This window comes from Astatotilapia calliptera, chromosome 12 (genome assembly GCF_900246225.1).
Source record: "Astatotilapia calliptera chromosome 12, fAstCal1.2, whole genome shotgun sequence".
NCBI lineage: Eukaryota > Metazoa > Chordata > Actinopteri > Cichliformes > Cichlidae > Astatotilapia > Astatotilapia calliptera.
In genome coordinates this window covers 23,003,098-23,018,431 of record NC_039313.1, presented here as the reverse complement: position 1 = coordinate 23,018,431, position 15,334 = coordinate 23,003,098, and the positions used below count along the sequence as shown (strand labels likewise).

At 41.8% G+C, this 15,334-nt stretch overlaps 1 protein-coding gene across 2 annotated transcripts in view; it reads left to right on the top strand.

Annotated features, from left to right (window-relative positions):
• Positions 1–1,719: 1,719 nt before the first annotated feature.
• Positions 1,720–15,334, top strand: part of bmp1a (bone morphogenetic protein 1a) — a 30,432-nt gene continuing 16,817 nt past the window's right edge. Inside the window, exons 1-3 of one of the 2 annotated variants that reach the window (XM_026186954.1) lie at positions 1,720–2,583; positions 12,273–12,386; positions 15,204–15,320. In XM_026186954.1, coding sequence (XP_026042739.1) covers positions 2,439–2,583; positions 12,273–12,386; positions 15,204–15,320 — 376 coding nt within the window. In that variant the 5' untranslated portion in view covers positions 1,720–2,438. The remainder of the gene's footprint in view (positions 2,584–12,272; positions 12,387–15,203; positions 15,321–15,334) is intronic. The other variant, XM_026186955.1, reaches the window with a different exon arrangement.

Here is a 15,334-nt window from a genome sequence, read left to right as displayed (position 1 = left end):
GCTCCAATGCGTGATAGTCGCACTGCTGTGTTTACAGCCGCAGCATAAATACAGCCCACTTATTGTAGACGACATCCTGTCAGCAGTCAGATAAGATATAGATAGGAGTGTCTCTCTTCCTCTGTATGTAAACCTTTGTATACATTAGATAGCATGAAGGATCCCATTTAGACAACAGCAGCTGCTGGTATTTCCTCACATCATTGCCACCAGCCCCTCTTGAAGCAATCCATCTGAGATTTAGTCATCCAATCACGTCTGCAGGCCAGCTTTACTGTCCTGCAGACATTGAAGGTGAAGTACAGTGAGAATAGAAGTGTTTTACTTACACTTTACACTTCATGTTAGTAAAGCAGGCAAAACAATGAAGCAGGATGTGTGTATATTCACAGGTACAAATATGTAACATATTTTTTGTACAAGGCCCGAACAGCGCAGGGGGAAATCAGCAGTATTGGAAAGATGGAATGTGAATGAAAAGCGGTAACAGAATGAATTTAATGGTTAATATGTGTAAGCTTTAGGTCCCTCATGCTACAAGCATAAATAACATAAAAGAATGAACAAACTATTAATATCCAACACGAACTCAAGAAATGCTCCACACAAACTGGATAGGTGGAAAAGTGGTTCATCGGAGGACTTCAGTTGGAATCTGTTGGGGTTTTTTTATCACTGCTTGAAGCACAAATGAGATATGATCTCATGAGGAAGAAACTGATCCAACTTACACAGATAGAATAAAGCAAGCTGTGACACATGGCATCTTACCATGCACTGTCTCAGGGCTCCCTTTTTTCTAGGATTAAGAAAGCTTATACATTTTTCATTTTAGTAGCTTGTAATTAAATAATAATAATAATTATAACAAACTGCATGTGGAAGCTTCTTTCTGCCACTGAAATAAATAAATTACCATTTAAAATTTTGGGCTATTATTCTACAATAAACAACATAAATACATTGCAATAATACACATTTTTGTATTTTTTTTCTATGGCAAAAAAACCCCAAACAAGTTTCCATAAACCAAACCCTGTACAGGTATGAAGTCACAAGGAATAAACACAAGGAATAAACAGACTTATAGAGTGGATGAAATTTCCATTGGTAGGATAAAATAAATGGGCTGGTTCTTATATAGTGCTTTTCTACTCTATCCGAGCACTCAAAGCACTACAGAAAACATGCCTTCCTCACCTATTCATACACTTCTGTCCATGCTTTTTGTCTGACATTCACACTCCAATGGATGCATCAACTTGAGCTTCAGTATCTTCCCCAGGGATGTTTTGGCATGTAGACAGGAGCAGCCAGGGCTCGAACAACCAGCGGGTTAGTAGATCACCTGCTCCACATTTTGACTTACAGCCACCCTAGAGCACCTGTCAGGTACAGCCTACCCTTCAGGGTTCAGGGCCACACGTTTTACTAAGATTAACAAACCTTCTGCTGGAAATAAGAATAATAATAACTTGAAATTTCAAGTTATTTTCTCAGAAGTTTGATAACATCGAAATGTTGACTTATGATTGTCTTTTTTCCCCCTCACTAGCGGAAACAAGCGTCCCACATCTCAGACTATCCTCCGTGGTTTTCTCTTCTTTGTTGTTGTTTTTATTTTTACTTTTTTTATTTTAACTCTTTGTGAATCTGTCTAAATGTGTTCCGTACATTACCGACAGGTGGCGCACTAACCGCTTCTGTTTCGCTCGTGACTCCTTTACTTCAGAAGGGTCTGTTTGTTTGTTTGCGCGTGCATGTCATAATGCGAGTGGGCGGCCGTTCGGTAGTGTGCGCGTGTGAATAATTGCGCTCGTGGAAGTAAAGGGAGAGGGGGAAACAACGTGGAGTGTAAAAACAAAGAAAAAATCACGAATTTACGCGCAGAGTGCGGCTGAACTTTTATAAACCGGGGGGTGTTTACAAAGCGGTGGTTCCGGGGAGATCATTCGGGTCTCTGACCGTGTGTATAGCAGAGCAGAGGGGAAACTACCGTCACTATAATAATTATCCACAAAGAGACATTCCCGGTCGGCCGGTTTCTCGTCACTCACACGCTGTTCACGCGCAGACAAGGTAACAATAAAAATTCACACGTGCATCTGTGGTAATTGGGGATTTTCTCCGCCCCTGCTGGGCTGCCATATCATCAAAGTTTCTCGGGCAGTCCTCCGCACTATCCCTAAGCTCCGGCTGGATGAGAGAAATCACTGCCCCCAGAGCCAAGAAAACACCGGAGAGAGGCTGGATTTAAAACCCGCCCTCCAGAGGGATCTCGTCCCCCCCGACCAAAAAAGAAAAAAGAAAAGAAAAGAGAAAAACCTCCCATTTTCTCTCACTCTATTTCTCTTTCCCACTTCTGTCTCTCTTTCCCTCTGTCCCTCTCTTCTCCTCTACCTTTATCCCTCGCCTTTCGCCGTTTCCCCTCCACAAACATGGATCTCTCGGCGAGGTGTTTGGTTCTTCTATCATGTCTTGGCGTGATATTGGCGATCGATTTGGACGCGATTGATCCAGGCTACTATGTGGAGCCCACTGCCACATCAGAGACGATCGACTACAAGGATCCCTGCAAAGCTGGTGAGATTTGATTTGTCATCGTTTTTTCTTTTTCTTGTACTGTGTATGATTTTCTTTAAAAAAAAAACCATATTTATGTGGAGGTAAAAAAAAAAAAAATGCCACGACTCAACGTGGAGCTCGCACAGAGCGGCCAGAGCAACGCTTTTGAAGAGATGACAGTAGTGGATGTAGTTTTTAAAAGGCTTGAGGGAACATTGTGTGCAATTGTTTTGTAGTAAGTGACATAGTTTCTGCAGTTTGAGCCATCCGAGGCGTACACAGTATAACCCAGCTCAAAGAGCGGCTCCACGGATCGTAGGGATGAAAACGCATCGATTGAAGGCTTTCTGTGTGCATTTCGCGACACATGAAAAGTTTTCTGGGGGGGTTTAGTTTTCGGTTGAAAAAGTTGGAGCCTGCTGTTTGCACTCGTGCTTAAAAATGTGATCAAATCCCTCCTGCAGGCTGTCTCCTCTGTTATATACTTAAAAATAAAATAAAAGTCTGCGCTGTTGGGGAAACAAAGGATTTTTACACTTTGATTTGCAGACTTCTTCTCCCTTTGCTGGCCGCTTTTGTCAGTGCACAGATCTCCTCTCGGTTTTTTTTTCTTTCCCTACCGGTTGTTTGCACGGCCACTTAAAACAAAGTGGAGGAGGGGAGAAAGTAGAGTACAGTCGAGTTTAGATATTTATGCACATATTTTTCTGCTGGCGGTTGTCTTTATTTGTTGCAGTACAGGGAAGAAGTAAGCCTCCACTCCTCCACAGTAAGAGCTAAAAAAAACCCCAAATCATAAATTTACAGTACTGTACAGTAACTGCATTAAGTGTGAGTATTTAAACTGTAAAGAAGACACAGGCTCCAAAGGGGAAGCTGAATAATTCAACAGACTATCTCAGATCTGGGAACACTGACACAAAAGTTAAAAAAGCTTTGGATTGCTGGAGCAAATTCAGGACGACTGTGATTTCAAGTTGGCCTTATTTCCTTGCAAATATTTCATGAAATGACCTGAGTGGCATAACTTTCCACAGCAGCCATTTTGACATGTCCTTGCAGGGTTAACATAGGTGTAATTAATATATGTAGACCAGTTCCATTCAGATGGGGGCAAAAAACCCCTGGCTTTGGCTCGCATGGGCGAACTGGGATCGCTGTGACACACTAAATTTGAGCTTAATTATTACTTACTTTTTTTTTTTTTATCAATTAGACCTGTGTTTACTTTGGGTTACATGTCAAAATGGCTGCTGTGAAAAAGTGCCTGTTTTGGACCCATGTCCTCAGTGAATTTGAACAATGTGACTGTGAGACTTGGCACAGATGGAAAAGCCTACAGGAAGATCAGTTACCAAGTGAAACGCAGGCGCAGCAGAAATCAGGAGGTACTAGCCGTGGTGCCACTAATCAGAGCTGCAGTGGCTGTCCTCCTGAAATGACCCCACGGACACACACACACACACACACACATGTAAACACACAGTGCTCTGCTTGCACAGTTTGGCTCTGAAAAAACAAAAGGACGGGTGCATCAGAGTTGGCACGGAGATCAGTTTGTGTGACAGCTCTCTAAGGGTATTCCACAATGGTAATTTCTAACTCTCAATTGCTCTCTGACAACAACAACGATAAAAATCACAAGATTAAGCTTAGCTAAGGAGATAAAGAGAAGCCTGATTAATGTTAGGACCCTATTCTTTGGTCAGACCAAGATCTGTTAGTCCAGCTCAGAGTGGGTGCATCCAATATGGACTGCCGTACAGTGGGGAAGGTGGCACTAAAATGACTAAAAAGCCGCCTCGTGAGGATGCTCCCATTCTCCAGAAGCCTGGGAACGGACCAATATTCCAGTAAATGATGATCCAAAACCCTCTGCCAAAATTAAAGTCTCTAGAGAAGAAAAAGAAGAAAGGGGGAAAAAACAGTAAAAACGACGGCCTGTCCAAGTATGTCACTTGACTTGAATCCAGTGCAGCACCTTTTCGGGGGAATTTTAAAGAGAAGCAACAAAAACACCTCAATCAAAGCGGAGCTGGAAATATATCTAAAGAAAGGCAGAATGAGACCTGTTTTTAAAATAGTACATTTAAGTATTTATCTATTTCTTAATTTATCATGAAGCAAATACTTTACTGGTCATGTTCCACAGCGGTGTACATACTTCTGGTTCATCCTTTATATATGTGCTTCTTCTGCCTGTGGTGAGACCTGCATAATTTCCCTCTATATTTGCCAAAGATTATCCGAGTTGTCATTGTAGTCTTTTCTTTTTTTCTTTCTTTATACTGTGAGCTCACTGTCTTGCCAAATCCCTTTGGGGAAGTTTGAACAGATTGCCTTTTCCATCTGGTAAAAGTATTCAGGTTACAGATACAGAGAGTTGGCTTCAGTCACAATGACCTCTAAAGTCCTGGAAGTGCTTACTGATTTTTAGCATTTGACTGTCTCTGATGTGTCAGACAGTTATACAACAGAGTCCAGTCCTCCTACTTTTAGTTACCCAACTACCCAAAGAAGAGGAGTAAGGATAATCTAAAGACTGCGCTTTGAGAGTGTTGTTGTTGTTGTTGTACATAAACATGACAAAAACAGGCGAGTGAAGTCCAAATGATGAAGATGTTCCTTCCTGTTTTCGCTGTCCTCTTATCTGAGTCATTCAAGTGCTCGTACCGGACCTCTAGTATGGATTAACTGGTAAATGTTGATTCTTGTTGCTGAGCGGTAAACTGACAAAACAATGACAATGTCAGTTCTAGGAAGAAGCAGTTTTTTGTTTTGTTTTTTAGTTAAATATTGATACAGAAAAGAAAGGTCTCATTGCTTAATAATCCTCAGTCCTGACTGATGTTTATCTGGGTCAGGATGTTATCGTTATTTGTTCTGTGGTTTGTCCAAGGTGTCGTGAGCACGGTTTTGTTTACGGTCCTCTCTGAAGACATGCGCTTTGGAGATGGTCACAAGCATGAACTCCCACTCTTTCGAACCCTCCCAGTCTCCAGCTCTTTCAACACCCACCTGCTTTTCTTCTTCCTACTAAGCAGCAAAATGTCCAAGATCTCCTCCTCACTCCTCCTCACTCAGTTTAATACATCAGAGACGGAGACATTCATTCTAGCAAAAAACCCCAAACAAATAAAACCAGACTTGTCTTTAGGCACCAGCAATGATTTTGTGGATTATTGATTTTTCTCTTATTTTTCCTGAGCCCATCACTATGAGTCAATCTGATCTCTTTCTGTGGCTGGAGGTCAGCATTTTCATGTTATGCTGCTTCCACCCAGGAAAACGCTTACTGTGAGGAGTGTGTGTGCTCGTCCTCTGTAGGGCTGTCCTTGCTTCCACACAGTGAAAGGATTTTCACAAATTACTGCCGGATACATGAAATTGAATGACTCCCATTCAGATTTTTGTAAGCGGGGGTTGGAAATCACATCTCAATATGATGCCATCTCAGTACTTTGACTCCTGATGATAGTGTCGCGCTACAGCTGCTTGATGCGTTCTTCTACGATGGCTCACAACATCAAAGAAGAGGAAATGCGCTCAAAGGCCAGAGGCAGGGATTTACCTGCTCACTGCACTGTGGTGTCTGGGCGTTATCATTCAATTTTATAATTAGTCAATTCAATTATCTCTGCTTTCCCATGCTGCCTGCCATTTTTGTCCCCCCCGGGAGTTTCCTCTTTAAAGCAAGTTTTCTTCCTTTCACTTGGCCCTCCCACTTTACACGCAAGTACCACCATGAGAAGTCATAAAGTAGTGACTGTGGTTAGCCTGGTCAAGTCTGGGAAATGAATTTAATGGGTTTTAATTAAAGTTATTTGGCACCAGTGTATCATTGCAGGAGGACTCTCTAGCTGTTGTGCTCTGCTTATTTGCAGTGCTAGTTAGCTGAGACTATTTAACTATCTTCCCTGAATAAGTCAACATTTTATTTTATTTTTTAAGTTTTACACTAACAAAGGTTTAAATGATTCATCTTTAGTCCAGGCAAAAAAAAAAAAAGTATACCGATTTAATCTAGCAGTGCAATAACACTGAAATCAGGCCTTCTATTTAGGAGTTAACCAGTGGAAAATTCCTTAGTTTGCAGAACTCCTAACTTGGCAGCATCCCAGGAAAACATTTAAGACTCTAACAACCCACTGAGATTAGCGCCACTCGTTTTCAAAATGAAAAATGGATGAGAATCAGTCATGCTTTTGTTGTCTTCTCTGCTTAAATGATAATCGGAAAAGTAGTCACTGTCTGAATGCATGCATTCATTCATGAAGCAGACATCTTAATCTATTAAATACTCTGTGACAGCGTAGTCTGAGTGGGCTGACCGTCGTGCACATTAAAACTGCAGCAGGGAGAAATGTACAATGCAATTTTGAAAACAGACAACAGTTCTCCTGCAGCTCTCTCCGCTATGCTCAGAGCGTTGGCACATGCTCACGCGTCATATGGCACGGGTCTAAAATGAAAGCCGCTTTCACACGTGCACTGCAGACATTTATTTTTTCTAACGAGATTAGATTGTTCGACTCCTTTGCTTTGGACATTAATTGGACTTTAGGTGTTAAACGACCTGTGATTGGCAAAAGTCTGCTGCCCCAGCTGGGTTTTTTTACAACTTGAAGGAAGTGCAGGAGTCCAGTTTCCCTCTCAGACCACCAGTTATTATGGATAATTTCCCCAAAGATCTGAAAATAGGTTACCTCAGAAGGCTTCTTTGCTGCTGTGGCCTCATCTGCAGACAGGTCAACCTCTGCACCTCTTCTCATCCACTCACCTATGCAAGTAGTTTTCTTCCATTTCACTCAGACTGGCCAAAACAAGACAGACGGGGTCATTCACCATTTGCCAAGAGAAAGCACGGCAACAAGATTTAGGGCAGGCCGGTCTTACCGTGCCACACTATCCCAGGTGAGGTTAGTGCGACCCATTCATGAAGGGGCCTGGTACGTTCACCCCGGTCTGCTTTCTGCTCATGAAGCATTTGTCGCTATCAACAGAGAGTTGTGTCACCCCTCACCTTTTGGTATCCGACTGTGATTCATTTGAAATGACTTAAGCTGTATGTTTGTGATGCTTTTGCATTTTTGTAAAGATTAACAATCCTGTAGATGTAAAATCAGCTACATGCTGGCATCCCATGTGTAAGGACATTGTGTCTTTTAAAAAATCCAAGTGGCTGGAAAACAGCAGTTCAAAACAGATGCCGCTCATTATCCAGCTCTATCTCCGGCTCCTGCTTTGGGGTGATGGGGCTGCCTTGTTGAACTTCAAGATGAGGCCCTCAAGCAACACTTAAGCAGATGCTTTTCTTTTATCATGGAATGCAGGCCGTATAGCCGAGCCCACACTGAGTGTTTGTTTTTACATTAAAGAGCCCCTGCCACTTCTCTCTCCGCAGGGTTCAAGTGATTAGGGAGCCAATCTATAGGCGTGATCTCAGGGCTTTAGTTTGAACAATATGTTTGTCGTCAGAGCTAAGTAATAACTAATCTTGCATTACAGAAAAGCCAAGGGTGAGTGCAGAGCCTGAATGCTTTGCCAATGCTCACTCAAGTGGCTCAAATGATGCCTAATTGGTCTGGAATGATGAGCAACCTAACATTGTTTAGTTTTCCCGGAACGATTCATCTGTGCTGTGTTGAATTGTTATTGTTTTTGTTTTCTCTCTTTCCCCCACCTGTAATGAATACTAAAGGTCTTTTCTTTAACTGCAGATGGTTATTGTTTATTGGAAAGCTATGAGTTAAGGATTACTCCCAGATTAAGTTCACCCACAAGCTCATTTAAACTTTTGTTTGCACATCTGTTCTGAGAAAAACTCACACGAAACGATGTGTTATGCAAAGAGTGGTCTAAACTGAAATATTAAGCCTGGATGGTGAAAATACGTTTTGTCAAAGGTGAGAATCCTTACGGTCTGGCACTGAATTATTCATCTGTGTAAGGAGCTCAAGTAGTGTGTAGTGCTGGCATTGGGGGGGAGACAAATGGTTGGAGAGCTGGTGAATCATTAGAGGTAGTTTGACTGGTAGCGGGGTATATCAGTAATCAGTGGCGAGGATGAGCTGGGAAATCCAATCTGCTAATGGGCTTGATGGAGTGTGAAATGTTAAAGGGGCGGCAGTCTCTCGCTGTGTGCCCTTTGCAACTGAAGCCCCTCTGTCAATACGATAGACGCTGCAGGGCGATGACAGCAGCTCGGGCTTGATCGCAGCTGTGGGTGACGAGACGTCAGGCTTTTATTGGAAAATAATTGCCTGAATCTCGAGCAGTAGTTTGTTACTTTTGTCAGAAGCTTTCTTCTAATTACACATTTGTTACATTTTTTTGTTTTAAGCGAGCGCAGTGCAAATATGCAGTTTCTTTCTTTCTCCTGCCCTGTGCTCAAATTGCAGTGTTAGAAAATGTCAAGGTAAGCATAAATAACAGCTGGTGTTTTCACAAAGGACAGCTAACTGGCATCACACTCTTCATTCCTTAGTTTGTTTCCTTATTCTTGTTGCACAGACTTTTTTTACCTGACTATTTTTTTGTGTGTATTTCAGTTTCAAACAGCTGCTAAAGAAACAAAAGCTCCTCTTGAGAGGGTTGGGGGGCTTCTACCTGGGAAAACTTAGTGATACACTCATCAGATGGTAATTGCCTTACCTCAATATACCACTGACCTCTATTGGAATTCAAATTGCAGCATTTGTCAGCAAACACAGTGGTGAAAGGCGGTGCCGGGTATTGTGATGCATTCCGTGCTTGCATATTAGCCAAGTTTTTCCCATCTGTAATCACTGGGTCACATACTGGGGGGATGCTGTAAACCGTGTTCTCCCGAGTGGAACTGGCCTTCTAAATATAGGCTGATTTCAGTGTCTGTTTAGGCTTAGTATTGATGTTTGTGCAGGTTTCAGTGGCAGATGTCGTGGTCTGGTATTCACGGAAGGAGATTTATGGGAATAGTCCAGGAGTATTTGACACCATAGAGGTCGAGGCTAGGGCATTACACGAATCAATGGGATTAATTTGATTGAGGTCTCATGTGTAATCTGACTGGATATGCTGATTGATGGGCAGTCCAAGATGAGAAGGATTAGGATGGTTTAGATTAACTTTAAAAAAAAAAAAAAAACAGTGATGGGGGAGGTTGGACTTAATCAGATGTCAATTTATTTTTTTCAGTCCATTGATTTAAAGATCGGTCCTGTATTTATGTGTGTTTAAGTTGCATTCTTATGCAAAAGGTGCATGGATTATTGCACAAAAAGAGAAGAGAAAGCACACTGCCTTCACCCAGCTATTCTGCATGGATATTAATATTATTATTCTAGTTGCAGCTGTTGTCAATTAGGTAATGAAAAATGTTTGGAAAGAGATGCAGCACTGTACTCCATGGTGATCACTTGCCATCTGCCGCACTCATTTGGCTGTAACCTGCCATCTCACTGTGTTTGTACTTTGCATCATGTCAGCGCTCTGTTTCCATGCAAGTTTATCACCTTTCTCCATAGCCTGTCCTCATTCCCAGCCCAGAGTTGTACACAAAAGAATCCTAAAACCCTGTGTCTGTGGATAATTAAAGCCAGGAGACAAGGGGATTAATTCACAATCCCTGAGAGTCTTTCCATAAACCTGCAACAGCGTCTCCAGGACGACTGCTGCGCCTGGGGGAAATGAGTTCATAATGCCACCGGGCTGTGCATTTGCTCACTTCATTCTCCACTGTTGTCTGAGAACAATGACACTGCGGATTAACCGGCCTGTCTCCAGAACAGTTGTGGATGATTGGGACTCGGAGAGCGCAGGGGGTGGGAGAAAGCCCGCACCCCGTTTTTATTTTTTGTTTGTTTTTTTAAATCGCTGCTTTTCACGTTAGATACCGAAACGTTACACGTGAAAGGACGTGTTGTCCAGTTTTTCTGCTTCAGTAGTGTTTTATACATTGTCTGTGTTGTCTTATGTAACTTGGAAGTATTGTCTGTTCTTTTCAGCACTCGGTTAGTTCAGGGAATCGAATAATCCGAAGATAAAAGTGGAAAAAAAAAGTCCTTTTGTTCCACTGCTCAACATCTGGTTGCTGTCCCTTAACAGTAGTGTTTTTGGCAGTGGCTGTCAGCGTGAGTGCTGATTGTGAGAGGTCTGTTTTGTCTCAGATTTGGACAGTTTCTTTTTTTTGTTGTGGTTTTTTTTTTTGTTTTTTTTTTTGACTTGCAGAAATTAGAGGACCTCTGGAATTTTTTTTTTTTGCGTGTCCTGCCATGCCAGCTGTCACAAACGCCTTTTCCTATTGTGCCATTAGCCTCTAATTAAGTCATTCAGCTGTGCATCCTTGTAGGACCTTCAGGGTAAGAAAGAAAAAAACAAAAAACAAAACAGCCTGCATCTACCAGAGCCAGCTCCAGATTGTTTCAATAATACTCCTTTGAATGCCAGAGCCAAGTAGGGGTTTTCTTTTGTGTCTCTATTGTGCTTTCTATCCCTTTCTCTCTTGTCTCAGACCTCAGTAAAACTTTTATACACATACTGGGAAAAAACTGTCATATCTGGCCAAATGTACGTGTTGCATTTAAAGAAACCAAAAATATCCTGAGCTCAGAATGAAACAAAATTAATTTCTTGTGTGTTCTGCGGTAAGGACACCTTGCATTGGGGTGTCAGATTTAAGATCACAGACTAAAACTTCTGACAAACACGCAAACATAAATCACTCCCATGTACTCTGCATTTTAAAGGTCCTCTGGGCTTCTTGCCCCCTGAGGGTTTGGTCTCTACCTCCATCACACTAACCCACCAAACAAGCATGCAGAAGGCTGTCATTTTCTTTCTGCTCCACAGCTGCCTTCCCTGTTCTTGTGCCGCCTTCCTCTCTTCCTTCTCAAGTTGTCATGTCCTGGTTAGCGATGGATTACAGTGCAGCCTCTTTGCCTTCTCTAGAAATGGCCCCACTCCCCATCCCCTCCCAAGTCCTGCATGCAGGCCTGGCTATAAATTCCGGAAACGTGCTGGTGTTAAAAGCCCGTAAAACCAAGCACCCAGTTTCTGCAGAGTGGACTTCTAGCAACGGGAGATTTTTAGTTTAAAAAAAAAAAAAATCTAATAAAGGACATTCTTCATTAAGTGGGACTGTTTAGTTATTTCTCTCTCTCCTTGGCCCCATTAAAGAGCTATTACGTGTTCAAGGTGCCCCATATTACTCGGTCAAGGCAGTGTCGGTGTCTCATTGTAGCATATTTGATAGCTTCCATTAACTATCCAAGTGTGCCACGGCACAGTACGTTATGTTACCTTCCGGACTCGATTCGTTTTCATAAATCATGTCAGTAGGTTATCAAGTTCATGCTCTATGCATTACACAAGTCAGTGTGTTGTTTTTGTTTTCTGTCCTGTAACTGGGTTAATACAAGGCAGCCTTCCTGTTATCTGAACTGACACACTTCTGTTTCACAACTTTACTTGGGTTCCACAATAAAGAGAGTAAACAGAGCCAGAGTCCAGAAAGGAGTGAAGTGTAAGTGTGTGTGTGTGTGTGTGTGTGTGTGTGTGTGTGTGTGTGTGTGTGTGTGTGTGTGTGTGTGTGTGTGTGTGTGGCTGGACTTCCCAGTCTGAGCAGCAGGAAAAGCTTGAGGCTACAGGACTGTGCAAACGGATGCTTCATATTGTGCGATCGCCTTACACATAGTCTGACATGTGCTGTCTCTGTGTGTCTCTTTCAGCTGCCTTTCTGGGAGACATTGCTCTGGATGAGGAAGACCTGCGATTCTTTAAAGTGGACAGAATAATAGATCTGGCAGCGAGAACCGTCCAGGTTGTTAATCGCACAAATACAGGTAACAACAACAGACAGAAAGACCTCTGAGGTTACAGTATGATGTAAAATGTAGTTATTGTAGCACCAAGGCAAAGCAGATTATATTGTTAGTCTAAATTTGCAACAAAAGAGCTGAAATGAACAAGGTTCCCACATTGTTGGGTGATTATTGCAGACAAAGACGTTGTGCTCCCAACACTACAGCCGTAAAACCGCTCCAACCTCTCGAACTGAGAGTCGGCTCCAGCAGCACCTGCCGGAAGGCAGCTTTGTGTTTTTAATGAGCCCTCTTCAAAATGTTTATGCCTACAACTGTGATGATATCATTACGTTGCTACACCTGTAGCATCATGTTTAAGAATGATTGCTGGGCTTTGTCAGTTTTATGTTCTCCAGTGAAAAGTGCTATTTAATCAACCGCTGTGAGTCAGCCGGGACCAGTGGACTTCGCAATCCTGTAAATTCTGAGCGAACATGAACCAACAAGCATATCCACATCTGTCTGTGCTTGAGCAGTGCTGTTTGTTCGAGTTAATAAGCGCGCCAAGAAAAGCAAACTTTTTTTTGCGGGGGGGGGGGGGGGGGATTATGAATACATTTCCAGCAGCTTAAAGTATTCACCGTGTTGGTTTGATTTTTAGTATTTAGTAGTTTTAGTATAAATTTTGACCCAAGGTGGGGAATTAAGATGAGACTCGTGAATCAGAAGCAGGTTGCAAGTTCATCCTCACCTTTTGAATAATTATCTGTGTGCTTGAGCAGTTTAGTTACAGCAAATTCGAGTGTTAAGCAGTGGAAAGGTATAGCTCAAAATAGGAAAACACAGCCGGTATAACTGTGCATTGCACAAGGTGGCTGTTTTCCACCCTGATCAACATTCATTCATAGAAACGCTTGGCGCCTCGGGCTGCACGCATATCAATACCTGCTCACCCTGCACAGGTGTGGATCCTAATTGGCAGTGAAGATAACTTTGATATGTCATTTTTCTCAATTATCATGTCACTTTAGAGGTCAAGTTAAAAGTCTTGGGTACTTTATCTTCAGATTAAAGCCTTGACCTAAAAAAAACACCACCCAGAACATTCCCCGTCTAAATACGGACGAACATGGAAGATTTAATCGTTTTATTTTAATTAACACATCACGCACAAGTTTTTGCCTCCCCAGGACTTCTTATCAGTTAGCTGAGCAGATTTGGCTGTTATCAGCCTTTTCCACAACACATGCACAAGTGTACGTGCTAATTGATCTCGCCAGGCTGCTAAGATTTAGTCCTGCGGACTGAAATTCAACAGAACACATTGTTCCAGCAAATTTAAAAAGCGTGCTGCAATCTACGGCATGCGTGTTAATCAAATATACTAAGAGAAGATGAGCCGAGCCGCACCGTTTCAAGTATAGCTATGAAACAACAACCAGCGCTTGTTTTTGCAGCTTCAGGCCTTCATCGGGGTCACCCAGGTGACGTTTCCCAATAAAGTTTCTAATAATTGTACACCTTGGAAGAAGGTGATGTCTGTTTGTACCTCAACCACAAAGCGCATAGGTCAGTGTGTTAATAGGTGTTTTCTAATAGAAGTGTTACACAATTTTTTTTAAAATAAAGTTTAGACAAGCACCCTTATATCAAATGGATTCTGCTGGTTTTTGTTAATAGAACTCACAGTGATGACACATTTATTTTACACATCTTTGCTGCAAAATGAAAAACTAAGTGAAATCAGCTTTGGAGCCTTTATCTGGGAACTGTAGACGTTGTCCCAGCTCTCTGTAATACATTAAATGATTTGGCCAAATAAAAGAATAATGTGACAGTACAACAGTTCTTTGTTAAGCTTTACAAACATATGATTGTGTAAGAAAAATGACTTCATCCCAGCGCACGCACTAAATTCACTTGGTGCATATGTTTAATGGGCTTTCTCAGAAGTTTAAGGTCATCAGACTGCTGAAGTTTTCACTCCTACAGATTTCCTCATGTTTGGAGTCACTTCTTTTTTTTTTATAGGGGATTTTGTGTGAAGTTGCAACACACCACATTATCGAGAGTCACATCATCCAGAATTATTATTAATAATTCTGGATGATGTTACAAATACAAGAAAAACCCCCTGATGGTGTTTGCCGCAGGAATTTAATTGTTTTTTTGCTCAATTACGTATAAATCATTGGCACCTTTTGTTTGTTGTTTCTACAAGTTAAATTGGTGTCCTAACGTAGAATGCAAGATCCCAATTAAAACCACAGCAGTAACTGCTTCATCAGATAAATCACTTCCATCTGTATTTCTGCAAATATGCATCATTTAATAGATCGACTGACTAAGCCTACATCCACTTGTGGCTTATTCATCACATGCACTTTGAGCTCATGCTTGTTCTGCAAGTTTATCAAAGTTGAGGTTCGCATAAGGATGTTTCTTTAATAATAATAATAATAATAACCAGGTTTAGGTGGGGGCTTAGTCTGTATGGTGGCATTTATGTGAGGATGAGTGACATTAAAATTAATTTGAAAGAAGAAAAGACTCGGCTTTAATAAAAATCCATTCAGCGCACAACGAGAAGTACAGTGTTATTTGAACTGTCTCTTTGATGGAATTAATGTAATTACTTAAATTAGTTTTTTAATAACCAGCCAACATTAATATAACTGGCTTCAAGCCTTGAAGAAAGCCCTTTGGTTTTTGCAAATAAAAAAATGGAATCTATTAAGTAGAAGCATAGCTTGTTATCTCTTTGTGCCAATGTTGGAGGAACGGCTGGGGGTTTTTTTCACCCAGGAATGCTCTGAGTGATCTTTATTTTGTCTCGTGGTTGGTTCAAATCCTCAGGCTCAAACATTCAAAGCAGGCAAGGTGCACGGCGCAGGAAAAGAGCTGCCACATCCAGACCGGAGCGCATTTGGCCCGACGGCGTCATCCCTTATGTCATCAGTGGAAACTTTAGTGGTAAGTAACATGTA